This window comes from Dasypus novemcinctus, chromosome 2 (assembly GCF_030445035.2).
Source record: "Dasypus novemcinctus isolate mDasNov1 chromosome 2, mDasNov1.1.hap2, whole genome shotgun sequence".
Lineage (NCBI taxonomy): Eukaryota > Metazoa > Chordata > Mammalia > Cingulata > Dasypodidae > Dasypus > Dasypus novemcinctus.
Genome location: NC_080674.1, coordinates 146,425,688 through 146,444,826, shown reverse-complemented (window position 1 = coordinate 146,444,826; position 19,139 = coordinate 146,425,688). Strand labels below are relative to the sequence as shown.

General features: G+C 40.8%; 1 protein-coding gene and 1 non-coding gene across 2 annotated transcripts in view; one reads left to right on the top strand and one right to left on the bottom strand.

Annotated features, from left to right (window-relative positions):
• The first annotated feature begins 9,439 nt into the window (after positions 1-9,439).
• The window catches only part of ETF1 (eukaryotic translation termination factor 1), a 28,878-nt gene continuing 19,178 nt past the window's right edge, over positions 9,440-19,139 (top strand). Inside the window, exons 1-2 of the mRNA XM_004467021.5 lie at positions 9,440-10,074; positions 10,236-10,339. Of these exons, the coding sequence (XP_004467078.1) occupies positions 10,254-10,339 (86 nt within the window). The 5' untranslated portion in view covers positions 9,440-10,074; positions 10,236-10,253. The remainder of the gene's footprint in view (positions 10,075-10,235; positions 10,340-19,139) is intronic.
• LOC111766209 (U6 spliceosomal RNA) lies at positions 16,955-17,058 on the bottom strand. Its single transcript, XR_002798310.1, has one exon. It is a non-coding gene; the product is annotated as a U6 spliceosomal RNA (small nuclear RNA).

Below are 19,139 nucleotides of genomic sequence, written 5' to 3'. Positions count from 1 at the left end.
TTTCATTTGTTCTTTTTTTTCCAGGAAGTACTGGGAACCAAACATGTGACCTCCCATGTGTGGGGGTTGGATGCTAAACAGTTTGAGCCACAACCACTCCCCACAATGATCCTTTTCAAATCAGAGCACATCATTTCCCCATTTTAGCTCTTCCTTAAACCTACAGGCTTCATGTACTCTGGTCCCCTTAACCTCCTCCCTAGCTTCCAACTACTATCTTCTCACACTGTCTTCCCCCAGAGAAGGGGTTCATGTTTTTCATAAGCTTATGAAATGTCATACAAAAACTCACCCTGCCAAGTCACTGTCATTTCCTATCCCTCTTACCTGTTTTTCTCCAAAGCATTTATTACCACTTGATTTGTTTATCCTTTCATTAAAATGTAAGCCCTGTGAAGCCAGAGATGGTTTTCATCATTTCTCAGCACCTAGAACAATGTCTGACACACAAACACTCAAATCTTTAGTCAATTTAAATCTTCCCACTGCCCAAAAGTTGAGGTGGTTCCATTTCTCCATTAGAGGTAAAGGTGTCCCTTGTTTTTTAAATTCATTTTTATTCTGTCAGAACTGGTGGCAACTTATACCAAATGCATAAAAGAGAACTGGTGGCAACTTAAACCAAACCCATGAAAGGTAAAAAGTTCTTAGAAAAAATCCAAAGAGAAATGGATAGTAATGTTCGAGGACTGAAAATGTGGCCTGAGTTTTCCTGGGCAAAGGGAATAGGAGTGGCCAGAATAAATGAACTCATTTTATACTGCCTAGGTAAGGAGATCCAATTCCACTGCTTCTGTGAAAAATTCTTGAGAAAATTCTTTATGCTGTTGTTTACCCAGGTGGGTTTTTTCCTCAGCTTTCTAATTTTGGTATTTTCAAACCTATTATAACAAAAGAATAGTATAAAGAATATACATATACCTTTCTCCTAGAATCACTGGTTAACATTTTGTCACATTTACTTTCTCGTAAATATATAATGGTACTTTTTTTTTCCCCCCTTTCTATCATGACACTTTACCCCTAAATGCTTCAGCATCTATCTTCTAAGAGCACAGGACATTCTCCCCCACAAATATCAAAATACAACATTGATACAATTCTTTAATTACTGAATATACCATCTGTGTTTTGCGTTGCCCTAACTGTCTAAATAACATCCTATTTTTATTTTCTATTCAGGATTAAATCAAGATTCACATTGTACTTAATTGGTATGTCTTCTTTATCTAAGGATAGTTCCTTTGCCTTTTTTTACTTTTCATGACGTTGACATGTTTTAAGGGTACAGGCCATTCGTTTTGCAGAATGGCCCTTGGTTTGGATTCATCTGATTTCCCTAGTGCTCAGTCACATATACATTATTGGTAGGCATAGTAGATAGGTGTTGTATCCTTATCAGTGTCTCAATTACCAGATAGTAAGATGTCAGTTTGTTCCACTATTGCTTTGGTCCACCACATTTCTTTATTATAAGGCACCCATTATAAGTAATCTGAGGATAGGTTAATTTTTAACATTTATACTAGAGATTTTGTAGCAAAAAGGGGCAGTAAAGAAATTCTCCAAAGATGGTACATGAGAAGGCTAGGAGTGAAAAATAAATTCAAGAAAAGACTTTTACTATCCCTCCCTCCCCCAGTTGTCTGCTGCTCTCTGTCCATTCGCTGTGTGTTCTTCTGTGACAGCTTCTATCCTTATCAGCGTCACCAGGAATCTGTTTCTTTTTGTTGCATCATCTTGTGTCAGTTCTCTTGTGTGCAGCACCTTTCTTGGGCAGGCTGCACTTGCTTTCGTGCTGGGCGGCTCTCCTTACAGGGTGCACTCCTTGCATGTGGGGCTCCCCTACGTGGGGGACACCCCTGCGTGGCAGGGCACTCCTTGCGCACCTCAACACTGTGCATGGGCCAGCTCCACACGGGTCAAGGAGGCCCAGGGTTTGAACCGCGGACCTCCCGTGTGGTAGGCGGACGCCCTATCCATTGGGCCAAGTCCACTTCCCGGCTTTTACTATTTTAGATACCACACAACTATCCTTCCCTTCTCCAATCTTAAGGCTGTTAAGGGCTTTGTCTTTACCTGACCACTGGTTAGTTTCAGAAGGCAGAAATGGATGAATGCTAGCCCTAAGACAGATAAGGAGCTGCAACGTGAGGTACACCACTTGCTCTGTGAACAGCACAAAGGATGTCTTATTTTAGCAATTAGAGAAGTAATATGAAACAGCCATTTCAGTAGGTCAAAAACAGTTGAAAGGAAACCGATGTAACTCAACCAATTGGGCTTCCACCTAGCACATGGGATGTCCCGGATTCAGTCCCATTGCCTCCTGGAGGTAAGCGGGCACAACAAGATGATGCAACAAGAGAGACACAGAGGAAAGACAGACACAACAAATCGGAGCTGAGTTGGTGCAAGTGAGTGAGTACCTCTCTTCCACAAGGGAGGTCCCAGGTTTGGTTCCCAGTGCCTCCTAAAGAGAAGATGAGCAAACGCAGCACACAGTAAATGGACACAGTGCAGACAGCGACCTCAAACAATGGGAGGGGGGGGGATAAATCATTTTTTAAAAAATCAGCTGAATATCAACAAATTTTATTGCTTTTAATATTTATGTCACCAAATCCATTTCTCTACAGCAGGGGTTCCTAACCTATTTTGTTCCACAGACACCTCTGCCAGTCAGGTGAAAACCACGGACCCCTTACTAAGCCCACGCTATACTGTGTATATTATTTAATGAATATATCAAACCTGCACCAACTCCCCAAGAATGTTTGTTTGTTTTTATTTCAAGTCCACTGACCCCTTAAGAACTCCTGTTTTACAGCAAGTCAGGAAATTTTTCACACTAAAAACAAGACCACCTGAACACTAAATCAGCATTTAATAACAGGCACCAACCTTGAGTAACATCAGGAAACAGAAAAATAAAATGTTCCACCTAAATTACAGACTCTAAAATGAGGCTCTTAGATCTTCCCATGACCTAGAGGGGGGAAAGGGGAGGCCACAAACCACTGATAAAAAGCGCAAGACTGACATTTTTCCTAGGAAAATGGTCTATTGCTTTCACTGTTTTCTCAAAGGAGTTTGTGACCTACAACAGGTTAAGAATCATAGATTTCCTACATGTAAAATCAATCTGCCTTTAGACCTAACTGGTCAGACCCTCTGTTCCCATCCCCCTGATGCCTGCTACATGAAGGCTTAGTCTTATTTTTAATGTTTGGTTCATCAGCTTACTATCTCTCTTACTGCCCCAACTTCCCTGGGATTATTTTGAAGCAAATCATAAACTCATAATCAAACAGTTACTCATGAACATTTCAGTATGTACCTCAAAAAGGCTTATTCTACAAATTAAAAAATATTGTTAATGATACCTAAAGAAAAAATTCACAACTCCTAACAGCAATCAGAGTGTTCAAATTTTTCCCAGTAATTTATTTTTTTAAAATTTGAATTAGGAACCAAATAAGGGCCACGCCCTAAATTGATTGACATGTTCCTTAGAAGTTCCTCTTACAGGATTCTGTGAGCCTTCTTTCCCCCCTTTGCAATTTATTTAAGAAACTGGATCACTGGTCCTGTAGAGTCTCCTACATTCTAGATTTTGCTGATTGCATCCCTGTGGTGTCATTTAATGTCTTCCTGCCCTTGCTTGGTATGACTCAAATCCAATTTTTTGGCAAGAATACTTAATAAATGGTGTGTATGTCCACCGAAGGAACATAATTCTGGTTGGTTCTCTTTTGTCATGTTAGTGACCACTGAGGATTAGTACCTAGATTTCTAATTTCATTATTCTACTTCCATGCATTGTTTTGTTTTTTTAGTTGGAATACTCTATAGTGAGACGCGTCCCCTAAGTATCTACTAACAGTTACCCTGACATACAGTTCACGTAGGAAATGAAGATTAAATGCCCAATTCTTTTCCTTTACTAACTAGTTTTTTAGAAAAAATTGGCTCAGTAACAACAAAGGCGAGACTATTATGGCTTCTTGGGTTTTGTCATGATTTCATGGATTATAATTCATGCCTTTCAATCCATTGCAACTATTCTAACTGGCATGTGGGAGGAACCTCTTCTCATTGGCTCTTACGTCCTTCTGACAGGACTCCAGTAGTCTTGCTTACTGATATGACAAGATATTTCAGTCTCATATGTTCATTTCTGCTCAGTCTCAGAAAGAGCTACTTCTCCTTTTATACTGCTATCTATTTATCAAGCGTACATCTTTTTCCCCAAAAAAAGACAACCATAAGTTTAAGAACTGGACTATATCTAAAACTTTCCTGTGCTTGAGAGAAAACTGATTCACAATAAATATTTATGGAATTGAATTCTAGAACTCTCTTTTGAGTCAAACAGGGCACCACTGAAAACATTAAACACTTGCCTACGCAGGTGGCCCAAGGGTTAACCTTTCAGTCTCTTCCAATTATTATTTTTTTATCCTCAAATCTATGGCAAGTTTCTTTTTAACAAGGGTGACAACTCCATTCAATGGCGAAAGAACAGTCTCTCCATCAGATAATGCGGTTAACCAGAAATCCACATGCTAAAGAATGGATCTGGATCTTTAACTCTCACCATAAACAAAAGTTTTTTAAATGGATCAATGACATAAATATGGGAACTAACACTATTTAAAAGCTTAAATAAAACACAGAAAATAACTTCAGGACCTGTTTTTACACAATGGATTTTTAGATTTTTCCTGCAATGCAAATGCAAAGACAATGAAATTAACAATAGTTAATTAGACTTCATCAACATTTAACATTTTGTACATCAAAGGACTTCATGAAGAATGTGAAAAGCAACCTATGGAATAGGAGAGTGTTTGGAAATCATATATATTATGAGATTTTGGGTTTATTTTCCCTTAGTGTGGAAGTTTTAATTAAGCATTTAGTTATATTTTCCTAAAGAAAATCAGACCCTCCAAGTTCTTAATTTTCTCAAGTTGTATGATTTATGAGTTCAGGCCTCTTTGTCATAGCCTGCTAATTATTTTTATGGACTGTGAAATTACCTCCTCCAGCTAGTGATGTCTCCCTAGAATGAAGATTCTCCAAAAAGAATTCTTTAAGACAATTGAAAGAATGAGAATATGGAAAAGAGTTTTAGTTTTCTTCCGGCCTTATTTTCTTAAAGGAGGAAATTGGAGAATAAAACACTTAAAAACTGCTATCTGCTTAATTTAACAAGACTTACAAATTCATGTAAAAATGGTCATGTAGAAAGAACACTGCTGTCATTCCTTAGTTGTATTCCTTACATTTCACTACTAAGTGTCCACTGGGGAATAAATGATACCCTACACTTGCCCACATAGATAGGCAAATCTGAGTTATGTCAAATACACAAGTCTTAAATTCTGGAGTTTTATAATATATCACTACAGCTTAGATACTCTTCATTGGCTTTTACTTAATATAAGAGTTCTTTATGGAAGCTACAGAAATACATTCCTCAAATTCATTATATTTAAATACAATCAGGGGAAACGAACTTGGCCCAATGGATACGGTGTCCACCTACCACATGGGAGGCCTGCGATTCAAACCTGGACCCTAGTGGAGCTGGCCTATGTACAGTGCTGATGCGCTGCAAAAAGCCGTGCCACGCATGGGTGACCCCCGCGTAGGGGAGCCCCACGCGCAAGGAATGCGCCCCATAAGGAGAGCCGCCCAGCGCGAAAGAAAATGTAGCCTGCCCAAGAAAGACACGGCACACACGGAGAGCTGACACAAGGTGACACAACAAAAAGAAACACAGATTCCCAGTGCCACCGGTAAGGATAGAAGCTGTCACAGAAGAACACACAGCAAATGGACACAGAGAGCAGACAACTGGGGGGGGAGGATAAATAAATAAATACATCTTTTTGGTAAATAAATAAATACAATCAGGAACTTGAAGGCAGATTAAACACTCTTTATTGATCTCCATCTACTTTATGAATTGTCAGCACTTTAGAGAGCATAATTCAGAGATTTTTCAAAGGATTATTTTTCTAGGTGCAGAAACAGCTTTCTTTTTTAAAACAAAATCTTGTATGGAACTTGGATCAAAGGATTGGGACAGGGAAAACACACAACTATTCAGATACCTAGGTCCAGAGAAAAAGTCATTCATTTTATTTACATAGTTAGGGCATATAAATACCTGATTTTTTCTTTTTTTAAGGAAGCATCAGAGATTGAACCCAGGATAGCACACATAGGAAGCAGGCACTCAACCACTAAACTAGCTATACCCACTCCTCAAATACTTGATATTTTAAACTTTAACTCTGAAAAGATCCAAATTTCTAACAATCATTAATGAACCAGCTAGTTATGCAGGAGGAAAAATCCCACAGACCTATTTTACTGGTTCCCTCTTTCCACAAGAAAAAAAACAAATCCCTAGAAATTATATTTGACTTTGTTCTTTAGTTTCTCAACTTCAATTTCTGCTGGGGAATTATTAGGTAAAGATTCTCAACAGATGAGTGTGGAAAGTGTGGAAGAGGAAAGAACAAATTAAGGGAAAAATTAAGGAACTCACTAACATTCACTGATGATTTATATGTTTGCTAGGAATGGTAGTAGGCACTTCACATAAACTATTTAATCCAACAATAATCCCACAAAGAAGGCAGTATCCCATTTTACAGATAAAAAGATTCTGAGAGATTTAAGAAGTATTTTGCCCAAGTTAAGCAGAGTCAGGGTTCAACCCTAAAGCCGCCTAGCTTCAAACGTCTGTCCTGTAACAATCCTGTTGACTTCCAGACAAGTCAGACATAACCCTTAGCATGCCGTTCTACAGCCATTGCTTCCCTGCCTTCCTCATCTTGCTTTGAGAACTAGCCTCCACCCTAGCAACCAATTATCTCATTCTGTGGCTAACTGCACTATGTTCTCAAGTTGCTATTGTTTTCAACATCAAAACTTACAGCATCCCTGTTCCATTCCTCTCAAATCTCTTCTGTCCCAGCTTTTGCCTCTAACACTTTAAATCTCCATTTCTAAATGCAGATAGTGAATTTACATCAAGTAGGCAGGTGAGCTTTGGGGGCTACAGTTAAACTGCCTGGGTCTGGAATATTCTAAGAAACAAACTGCACATCTTGGTAAGACCGAAAGACTGACAAACAGCAATCGTACCTGTGATGTCACCAAGCTTACTTCAGCATGAATCACACAGAAAAGCCTGTGAGCTGGTCTAGAAAGCTTATAAAGTCATCGTACCTGGACCTTAAGTAATGCTATAAACACAAACATATAAATGAGCAGGAAAGGTAGACCAAGGTAATCCAGTGTAGAAAGTAGGAATTGGGATAAGGAGAAGGAGGTAGGGGAAGCCTGGCACACAGTAGATCCTCGTCAGTCAGTAGGCAGTGTTTCTGAATAACCACTTTAAGAAGATCCATTACTAAGCACAGTGGACAGCACACAGTAGGAGGACAACAAATACTATGTAATGAATGAATGAACATATGCCAAAAAATTACAAAGTGGAACCTGAAGAAGGGACTCCATCCTGGGTAAATTCATTTCCTAAGGGAGAGAAGACTTTCCCCATAATAGGAAATCTGACTGGGTCCCCACCCTAGGAAAACATAGGCAATGGGGTAGCTGCATAATAATGCACAGTATACTCTGAACATGGAGTCTGGAAGCCATAAACTAGATGTGTAGCTCTGAGCATGTTCTTTTCACCTTTTTGCCTCAGTTCCAACAACTATGAAATAGGGGTAGAACTCCCATCTCCAAATATGAACAAAGTTGAGATAACATGCAAAAAGGATTCAAAGCCTACACAATTACAATTGCCTGACATCACAACTTGTGGATCTTATAAGTAATCTCAAACATAATGGGCCCAAGATGTAATTTTCAATCATTCCCCCAAACCTACTCATCTTTCCCATCTCAATAAATGTCACTATTTCAATATTCTGGGAGCCATTCTTGTTCTTACTCATGTTCCACATCCTATCCTTTATTCAGCCCTATCATTCTAACCAACAGGTATATCATTATCCATCCACTTCCATCTACACTGTCACCATTCTAGTAGAAACTACAACCATTTCTTACCTGAATTACCATGGCAGCCTAAATGGTCTCTAGGCTTTCACTCTTTCTCCAATCCAAGCAGAAATGTGTCCTTAAAATGGAAACCCTAGGGAATCAGATTTGTCTCAATGGATAGGGCATCCACCTACCACATGGGATGTCCAGGATTCAAACCCAGGGCCTCCTGATCTGTGTGGTGAGCTGGTCCATACACAGTGCTGATGCATGCAAGGAGTGCCGTGCCATACAGGGGTGTCCCCTGTGTAGGAGAGCCCCACATGCAAGGAGTGCGTCCTGGCAAGGAGCCGCCCCCACGTGAAAAAAGTGCAGCCTGCCCCGGAGTGGAGCTGCACACACAGAGAGCTGACACAGCAAGATGATGCAACAAAAAGAGACACAGATTCCTGGAGCCGCTGACAAGAAAACAAGCCAACACAGAAGAACACATAGTGAATGGACAGAGAGAGCAGACAACTGGTGGGGGAGGGGGAGGAAGGGGAGAGAAATAAATGAAAACTAAATCTTTAAAAAAAAAAAAAAGGAAACCCTACCTACTTGTCAGCTCCCCGGCTTTAAATCCTTTAAACTGCCTACTGTTCATAAGATGAAGGAGCCAAACTCCTAAACCTGGCTTATACAGCCCTATGTGATGTGTTCTGTGCCTTCTCGGCCACTCTTCCTATTACTGACCTCACTCCAGCACACTGGCTTTTACGTACTTCCACAAATGCGTTATCCTCTCTTCTGCCATATGCTGTTCCCTAACTGACACATTTATCTGACATACTCCTGCTCATCACTCCTTTCATTCCAAAGTTGGGACCCCTGTCATACTCACCCAGAGCATGCTGCAGTACCCTCCACAGTTATATACTTGTGCACTTATTTTACTACACAAAAGTATAAAATCATTAACAGTTATAAACCCAACATGACTGTAAGATGTTTGGGTCACCCATCTATCCCAGGGCTAGCACAAAATTTGGGCTCAAATATTTGAGCGAACACAACTAAGGCGATGGGAGATAAAGTAGCCAACTAAAAAACCTAACTCAAAATAAAAAAAGTTCTCATTTATAACTCCGCCCATCTTGCTTCAACACTCTTCCACCTCCCCTCTTAACAGCTCAGACCAAACCACTTATAGGGTCAGATACCTCAGATCTCCAACTTCTGGCAGCCCCTGCCTTCTTCCACCCCACCCCACAAAGTTCCAGGCCCAAAGTGATATCATCCCACCCATGGGACGAGAGGAAACCTGCCTCTTCCCTCCCTGGGGCGGAGGAGCCCGGAGCTCCCAGGAAAGGGGTGGAGGAGCTATGGCACCCTGGCCGGGAGACGGAACACTGATCCGCGCAGCCGCGATGCAAGCAGACCCGGGAACTGCGCACCGATGAAGCCGCGAGGCGTTTCTTTGCGGCTTCTCAGGGGCCGTTCAAATTGCTCGTCGGGGTCCGGCAGCCTAGCCGCGAATCACCGCAACCTCAGACACCTGTTCGATTCACAGAAGAGGGATGAAACAGACCAGACCACTGCGCCTCGCCCTTTAAGAACCGCCCTACTTCGAGTTTGACGGGGCTCCGAGTAAATCCTCGCGAGAGCCACCGGCTTCCGGTCGTTTCCTCCTCTGAGCTTGCCGGGCCGGAAGGGAAGGTGCAACCCCCTGCTTCACACCCCTACCTCAGAAGACTGCGCGGCCCGTGCTGCGGCCAATCAGCGGGCCCATTATAGGCTGCGACTCAAAGAGCCAATGGAGAGTCGGGTCGCGCGCAGAACTTCCCCTCGTTCGCCCCCGTCAGCCCCCTCCTTTCCGCTCACCGCCTTCTACTCCGCCCCTGACGGAGGAAGTGATGTCACAGGCCCCATGTGAGCAGATTGCAACACATGCAGCTGCCTGGAGAGAGGGAGCCGGTGTCCTACGTCAGAGCCGCCGCCGCCGCGGAGCCGCCGCCGGGGAGGAGCAGCCGCTGCCGCCCAGGACTGGGCCCTTAGGTAAGTCGGGAGAAGGGGAAGACCGGTGACAAATGCGGTGGGCCGCGCGGGGCGGGGAGAGGAGGGCCGCTTAGGGGTGGTGAGTAAGGGGGCCGCTCTGCCCCAGCGGCGGCGCTAACTCTGTGGTCTTGGTGTCTCCGGGCCCCGCCGGGCCGCTCTAGGGAGGAGGAGGCGAGAAGATGGCGGACGACCCCAGTGCTGCCGACAGGAATGTGGAGATCTGGAAGATCAAGAAGCTCATCAAGAGCTTGGAGGCGGCCCGCGGGTGAGCGCCGCGTCCGGCCCCCCCCGGTGTCCTGGTTCCCGGACCCCTCAGGATGGCCGCCCCCGCGCCGCATGGCCGGATGAGGAGAACCAGGCACTAGCCAACTCCCGCCTTCTGGACCTCTGGGTAGTAGCTCCCGACTCAGGGGCGAGGGGCTTCACGGTTGGCCCGAGAAAGGGTCCTAACCCCACTTGAAAGTAAAGGGTCGCCCTCCTGGGGCTCAGACCTCTCTTCCTCCTCGCGGTAGGCCACCGCTACTTTTGTACCTGGCCCTCGAATCCTCGAGCTCCTCACTCTTCGGGCTCCAGGTGCTGCCACCCGATTCGGGAGTTGTGGGAAAGGGCCCGGCCTTCCTTTCCGAACGCCCTTCTCTTGATTTCCTCTTTCACCTTCTCTTTACATTCCTCAAACAGGCCTCATTAAAATGGCCACCCCCACCCGACCCTCTGATATCTGGGTGAAGTTGGGATGAGGCGGGAAAGAGAGGTGGCTAGGGACAATCTCATTCTCACTTCACTTGGTTTCTCTCTCGGTCTTGCACCTCTTCCAAGATGACTTCCCCAGGTCCTTTTATTACCCCGGAGCGTCTTGCTGGTAGCTGTTCCAGGACCTACCTATAAACTGGAAATGCCAAGGCGTGCTGGGGGAGGGAAGGGAAGGAGAGGTTTTGGCTGACGAATATATATCTCAGTATCCGGGAGAAATCCAGATTATGGAGCCTTTTGGTATGAACCAAAGCAACAGGGGGCCCTGTTGGCCTTTTACTAGAATTTCTGGGGGTATATGTGGGGTAGTTATCAAAATTTTTGAAGAGGAGGCTAAAACCCCTCTTAATTCCCATATAGTAGTGCTTGTTGAAATTCAGAACTAAATTAAATGGGGTTTTAGTCTTTTCTTTGTAAATTTTGATAAACTGCAGGTATGTCCATTGTGAAAAGTAGACTAGACAGAAACTGCCCCATGTATGCTTTTTAGGGAAAAAATTGTTGATCATTTTGGAAATTTGTGCCAGAGGTATTCCTGTCTTCTCACGTTATTTTGTTCCTTTCCTGGTCATAGAAACTTTTTACTTACAGGAAATAAGTGGCAAGAAAAAAGGAAAAGGAAAAAGTTCTTGAAACATTACTTATTTGTACATCTGAGCATTCTTAGAATAGCAGGGTGGCTTGCTTCAGGCCTTTTGGAAAGTTGATTTCAACACAAGGATTAAATATGGATTCGAACCCAGGTTTGCCTTTGACCAATAGATTTGCAATGGTAAGATGACCACCTCTTGAGCTCCTGGTAATATGAGGTATATGTACTTTCATTATGGGCCAGGGGTTAACAGACTGGTTTTGCCTTGATATTTTGTTCTTAATAAAGCAGCAACAGTTCTGTTTAGGACAAGGCTTCTGAAAGTTGGCCCTATTTGGCGACTTGGGCTTTTGTTCACTCTTTCTGGCAACTTGTTTGTATTCCTTAGCTTTATTTTCTTCTAATTTAATAGAATATGTAGGTCTAGTTAATAATCTTACAGGAACTTGAACACAGATGGTTCTGTGCCATATGGTAAAATTTATTATTCCCCAAGTGTGAGAATACTGTATAGGAGGGATAATATAGGTCATGACCCATTAATGATACTCTACCAGGAATTAGCCAGGTTCTTTTGTTTCACTGGGATTTTCTGTTACTTGAAGCTGTCAGTGAGTATTGCCTTTTATAGATTTTTTTTTTGGTTGTTTAAAGTGGATATGACTTGTAGATTTGTTCTGTAATTACTTTCATTTAGAGGCATTTCTTAGGCAATTTGCTTACCCAGGTTCACACATCAAAATTTGCATATATTGTGTTCTCTGAAACAGTCTAGAATATGAATTTACAACTGTAACTTGCCATCTATCTAAGTGAAGAAGTAATTTTGGAGGTAACCCTGCTAAATATGTAATAGCATTCTTTTTGACTGTTTGATGAAGGAAGCTCATTCTTAAATTTGTTTCTAGCCAGGTTACTGAGCCACTTAAAATTTTAAGCCCCTGTTTTAAGTTTTTGAAGGCTTTATTCCTTAGTTTATGAAAGTTCAGTAAAGTTTAAAGCATATTAAAAATGAAGTTCTTAGGCATAACTTTTCTTGGAGTGATAAAGCTAGTTTGAACATTTTAGACAGGATTAAGCTGTCTAAAATAGCTGGGGAGTTTTCCTCTAAATAATGTGATTGATATTCATGTCCTACTTTGCTTCTCCCTCCCCTATCCCACCCCATGCTTACTGTTAGAATTTCATTGCATCTTGAGCCCATGAAATTTTAAAATCTTGGCATTCTTGCTTATTAGTAAGGGAGTCTGAAATTTATTCTGTTTGGTTCAGAAGTTCCCCAATACCTATACAAGGTTTTAGATTTTCAGAGCTAGTGCACAGATAAGTGCTTAATAAAGAGAAATATTTTTCCTTCTTTGCCTAATGCTAAAATAGTTTTAGGAAAATTGCAATGAGCTAAAAGACAAATTGGGTGGCAAATGAATCCATGTATGCTGGTGTTTGGGGGCAACCTGTGGGTTTCAAAAGTAAATTGAGACTGTTTTCAAGCATGATTATTAGCACTAGATTAATGGCGGATTAATTAAATTGTTTTGGAAATGAAGAAATTTCCCCCAGCAATGCAGAATTCTGGGCATGAGAATCAGAAATAGGTCTGTTTTTAACTAGCTATTAAAATATGTTGGGAGAAGGATAATTATGAAATTGAGATAGTCAATAAGTGATTACCTCTTGATATATAACCCAAATATAATGTAGTTCAAAATGGACTCCCTAATAAAGTACATCTGAACAGAGTATGGTATCTAAGCAGAATAATTGATGGAGCATTTGGTATATTGTAGACACTGTGCTAAGAGATACATTATTTCATTTAATCCTTGCAACAAAATAATTATTGCCAGCATTCGATATAAGAGAACTGGGGCTGAGAAATTAAATAGCTTGTTGTCCAGAATACCACAAAGCTAGAATGTAGCAGAGCCCAGGACTTAAACCAATATGCTGTACTACACTGTGGATGTGTTTTTTGGTTTTCAAAAAATGCAAAGTTGGATATACTCAGAATGTAATCTGAGCTATAAACAGACTCTATTTTTTTATCTCATGTCATAGAAGAGCATTTATAGGAGCTAAAATTGCTAAAATAAGGTATTTGTTAGGTTCTGTTTTATAGCCAGCATCAAACTTAAATCTTTTGAGTTGAAAGAAGTGTTACATATGACTTAAATTGGTTTCATATAAGCATGATTGAATGTCAGTTTCTGTGTGTGCTCATAAAATAACCAGTTATTTTGCTGTACATAAGCCCTACTTAAAGTTGGCAATAGTTCTTCCAGTGCTCCTGGTATGTTCTCCATAGTTGGCTTAATGAGGACAGTTGTGTACATAAGCCAAAACTGGAACTTGGGCCATGCAAGTGGAACCATGGTTGTGCTATCTTAAATAGGGATCTCAAGCAGGGTTCCAAGAAAGGTAGGTGGAAAATTTGGGGGTTTTTAATGGCTTTTTGCCTAGATTCTTTGCAAATACAGTGCGATGATTTTTTTGTGGGTTTTTTTTCCTCCTCTGTTTTGTGCCAGACAGTATTTGTGTGTAAGCTAGCCCCAGAAATAGTGTTAGAAGCTTTTTAGTTTTTGGATAATTAACTTAACCACCAGAGCCATTTCTAGCCAAGGACAGTCTGATGAATGTGACAGAGGAACACATAAGGTTAATTTGGGCTAAGTTGTGTCTCTGGGTATTAGAATATTTTTTCACTTAACTTATGCAGAGAACCTTGTATATTTCAGATATAATGAGAACTCACGTAATCTTCAACCCATGTTTGAAGATGGGTGCAACTTGTGAACTTCATTTGGGTCTTCTGTAGTCGTTGGGCGATTTAAAAGCTAGCTGTTTAGATTAAAATGACTTGTAGGTATCTTGATTTTGAAGGAACTCGAAATTACCTGACCATATGTGACATACATGCATCTCTTCTGCCCCAATATATAATCATGTTTTTTAAAATCTCTGCAGAATTCCTCACATTGTGTTAAATTAAAAGTTAATAATTTTATGAGATTGTCAGAGACTTACAGAGAAATGATATAGGACAGATAGCTTAATATCTGTATGCTTTGAATAAATTAAAACAAGTTACATGTGTTGAGTAACTTCCAAGTGAAAATTGTTGATTAATAGAACACACGTGATACAGGGAATATTCTCAAAGCACTGAATTTCAGGTACTTTAAAATTTTACAAGGAAGTGCTTGTTATAATTAAAGCGATACTTTGTAGTCTTTCATATTGATACCTGAGCCATTCATTGTTCAGACTTTTAAGAGGGCTTTTTATCATCTTGTCTGGCTTGGAGGGTCGTGCAGGGAAGGTCTGTCCACCCACCCCTGTCTCTGATGGTTAGACAGGTAAAAGACTACAAGAGACAAAAGTCAAGAAGTAAGATATTTTAAATTGCTCAAGAAGAGTTGAATATAGAACAGGCAATTACAGAGGTCTTGGTCTCCTCACTGCCTACCCATCTAACCTAGAGCAAGTTATTCTTTCCAAGCTTTGGTTCCACACCTGTAACTATGACAGTGATTTTGAATGACAATGAAGTAAGATCATGTAAATGAAAATGCCTAGCACCACATTTGCCACAATAGAGTCCTTTGTAGATGTTAGTGCTTTTCTTCTTCTTGTATATACAAACATTGGGAAATTAAATAGTTAAGGAGTAAGGATTCTAATGCCACCAACAAACAGGTCTAAGGCATAAGAAAAAGTGGTGATAAAGGGAAGAAGGGAGATGAGAGTGTATGTGACAGGGTGTGGTGGTGTTCCTCAGTCCCCTCTAAGTGTCATAGGCCACCTGCCTCAACATGGAACTAGTCTTAACAGCTGTTGTATTCTGGCACGGAGTGCTCTGCACTGTGAACCTAATGAACAATTACTCTGTCTGAATTTCAAGTCTTGACAGACTTCTCATTGTAATAGCAGATATACTTAACCTTCCACAGAAGAAAGGCTTACTCCAGACACACTCTTAGGTAAACAAGAGTGCCTAATTAGAATACCAGAGTGCAGTGTGTGTTATAGCTATACCCCTTCCCCCTACTCGCACACACCAGTTGGACTCGTATTGCAGAGGACCCTTTTTTCTCTGATCTTGTGGTTGAGGGTGTGCTTAAGTCAGGCCCCTACATAGGAAGATGTTTGTGAGAAATTTTGAAGTTATTGTCAGTTTTGCAACAGAACTAAATAATATTGGATCCTTTTTGAAGAGTGGGAGGAGAAACTTACTGGCTTTACCTGAGCCCGCTGCTGGATTTAACCAACCAAGGACTTGGGCAGCAGAAATTTCTTCTGAGTCCAGACTCTTCTCTAGGGATCTCAGAATAGAACCTTCTTCTAGGATACATTCCATAGAACTGCCATAATTCTTCAGCAGCCTGCTATCGTAATGAGGGGGAGAAAGAAATTAGCGGAATTCAAAGCTCTTTTTCTCCAGCAAGTTGGAAGTATTATGGAAGTGTGAGGTTTCTCATTGTGGCATTGTCCCTCTGACAACCAGCTTTGCCTTATGCAGTTTGACACACTTTGAACCCTTGCTTGTCGATTCAGGAAGGTAAACTTCCCTTTCTTTCCTATTTTAATCACTTTATAAAGAACTATATTTGAATCTAAGCAAATGAAGATTAAGAAAAAGAACAGTTTTGCTTTTTTCTCACCTCCCCAAAAGTATAATGAGTTTGATTAAAAGATGTGGTTTCATTATTCTCTTATTGGTAGAAAGGTGAAAACAGACTTAATTCTTTTATATTGATAGACTGAGCAAACTTTCTGTGTTTTAATCGAGCCCTTTCTCTCTGTCTTCTTAATTTTTTATATAATAGGTGCCTTAGCATTTTTGTTATATTTGCTTTGTCCTTTTTTTTTTTAAGGGAGGTAGTAGGGATTGAACCCAGGACCTCATACATGGGAAGCAGATGCTCAGTCACTGAGCTACATCCACTCTTTGCTTTGTCCTTTTTTTAACCAAGTTGTTTTCTACCTTTAATTTAACAACAAGTTTTCAGACAGGTAAGTTTCATCTGGTTATACTTTTACTCTCTTTACATTTGCAGCAATCCTCCCTACTAGGTTTAGAGCGCCTCACATTTTCAGGTGCTTGACAGCTGCCACTTGTTGTGCAGATAACCTGTATTCTTCTGTTTTCTCATTTTCATTTGATTCTTTCAGGTCTCATTTAGAATAATGATCCTTATCAAAAGAAAGATTGTCTTTTTCCTGCCATGTTTGTGGCCTTCTTAACTAGATTTTTCACCAAACGCACATCTAGATATATGAAAGGTGAAGCCCACAAATGCATTTTTATTACTAACCAGCCAACTAATAAACTTCATCAAACATCTGCTGTGAGTTTGACCCTGGGTATTTTGGAAGAAATACTTAATAAAATGAAAGCATGCCCTAAAACACCACTCAAGTGATAGGAACCATTTCCAGCCCATATAGTATAGAATAACACACAGTATGTTTTGAAGAGGGTGTAGTGTAAGCAGGTGATTAAGACGAAAACTCAAAGGGAGGTGTGTTATGTATGAGCAGGGTCTTTTTTTTAACATGAATTTGCGTGTCATTCTTGCACAGGGGCCATGCTTATCTCTGTATGGCTCCCATTTTAGTATATGTGCTGCCGAAGCGAGCACATGAGCAGGGTCTTGAATGAGGTGTTGAATGTTGTCAGAAAAGCATTAGGGATTATGTAATTTCTCAGGCAGAATTTAGCAAATGTTCTAGGCAAGGCAAGTGTTGTCAAAGAATGTTACTTGGGTTTGGTGGTGTTTGGCTGATACAGTATCTTTACTACAATGGAAGAGTGAAGGAGTAACTGGTTTGCAACTTTGAAATTGTAATTGAAATTCATTCAGGGTTTAAAAGCCAGTTAGTCTAAAATTTGGTCCAAAAGCTTTGTGTTGGTTGATACTTGTGAGTTGTCAAGGTATTGAAATAAGTATTGAAAATATTGAGCTTTTGCATATGTGTACCCTATTGGTAAAGTTGGTGGGACAAAATTTAAGATAATCCCAATACAGGTTTTCCTTTTAGCCTAGATAAACTTTAGTTTGCATGTAATGAAAATGAATTAATCCCCAAACATTAATTCCTAATGTCCGATTTTTTTTACATTTTGCTGCAAAAAGTTCTCCTTTACTTTCAAGCTACCCTTTTTTCTGGCATCTTCTTGCTTTTATGGCTCCACTTGACTAAGGTAGATCCTCAGGAAAGGTGGGTTAGACTCATGGCTGAGATGTGTTTTAATCAGGTAGTAAAGTACAGAAAGATTAAGTAGATTGTCTCATATCACAGCCTGGTAGAGGCAGTGCCATATTCTGTTCACATTTTTCTGATTTCAAAACTTTGATTTTAACTGTTCTACTACACTGCCTTGCTCTTTGATTAGCGTTTCTTTCGCTGGATAGAAACATCTTCTGTTTCTTTCGGAAAAGATGACTCTAGTACATGGAGTTTTGCAGTTTGCTAGAGGGAATAGGTGTGCTGAGACCCAGGCACAAAGATAAAGGAAAAATAGGCATACTATGTGCATATCTATCCTAGGAAGAGCTTAGGTGCTGACTATGTTTTTTCTTAATGAGTATCAGTGGAAAGGGGAATAATTTGCTACTAAAATCCCTCTCCAAAAACTCATGTATGTATTAGAAAGAATATTAACAGGAAGGTTGTGGCTTTGTTTTATTTGAAAAATATTTCCTTAATGGTCAAGAAAGATATAAGGTAGGCTTCCAAGTGCCGTGGCTCTGTTGGCCAACAGTAGCCTGTCCTAACATTTATACAGTCCCATGTAGAACCTTGTAGCCGGTGGCAGTGAGTCCCTAACACAGGTTGTGACTGATATCTCCTGGCTTTGCACGGCAATAAGAACACTAGAGACATTTTCCAGCTTCTGCTGCTCTCTGGTGGAATATTCCACTAGCTTAGTTTTGTGAAGTTCTTCTCTTTAAGACATTCAAATGCCTGTAATTGTGGGGGAAAGTAATACTCTACCAGATGTGTACATTTTTGTTTTAGATGCCTCAGTAATCCCAGTCCTTTTGAGGGTAAAACACTAAAACAAACCTTGGCAAACTTTCTGCTGAAAAAATGTTGGGGCATCTGAGTTTTTCTACCCCTGGCGTAGAGGCTGCTTTAATGTTCAAATCTTGCCCTTCTCCTATCTGCCAGTTGCATCTGACCCAAAGGGCACTTCCACAAACCACTATCTGCAACTCTGTCTAGTTCCTTTGAACGGCAACAGAATTCTCCCTTCTGGTATGGTATTCTAACCAAATTCTTTAAGGGCAGTCCCATCCACCTCCTAATCTACATCATTGATGGGGGGGGAGGGAGCGGTGAACATCAAGATGAGGACTAACCTGGTCTTTAAAGATTAAGGGTGACAAGAAGTGTTTTGTTGTGGTAAGAGACTGATAAAAGAGTGCTTTGAGTTTTTTAATGAAGCAAAAGCAGGAGAAAATTTGTTTTCAGCCACTTAGTTTCTATCTAAGATCTGACAGATTTTTTACTGATATTATATTTGATGGCTCAGTATAAATCTCTGGTGTCTGCTTAGAGAATATATAAAGAAGACTGTTTCTGGTGTTAGGAATTAGCCAATTATTCATTCTTTAAATGTTTGCGTGCCCCCCCCTACTGCTAAAATGAATTCTGTCCTCAGGAAGTTTATGGACCTAGTATAAGTGATTTGTTCTTATTTGATACTTGTTGGAAG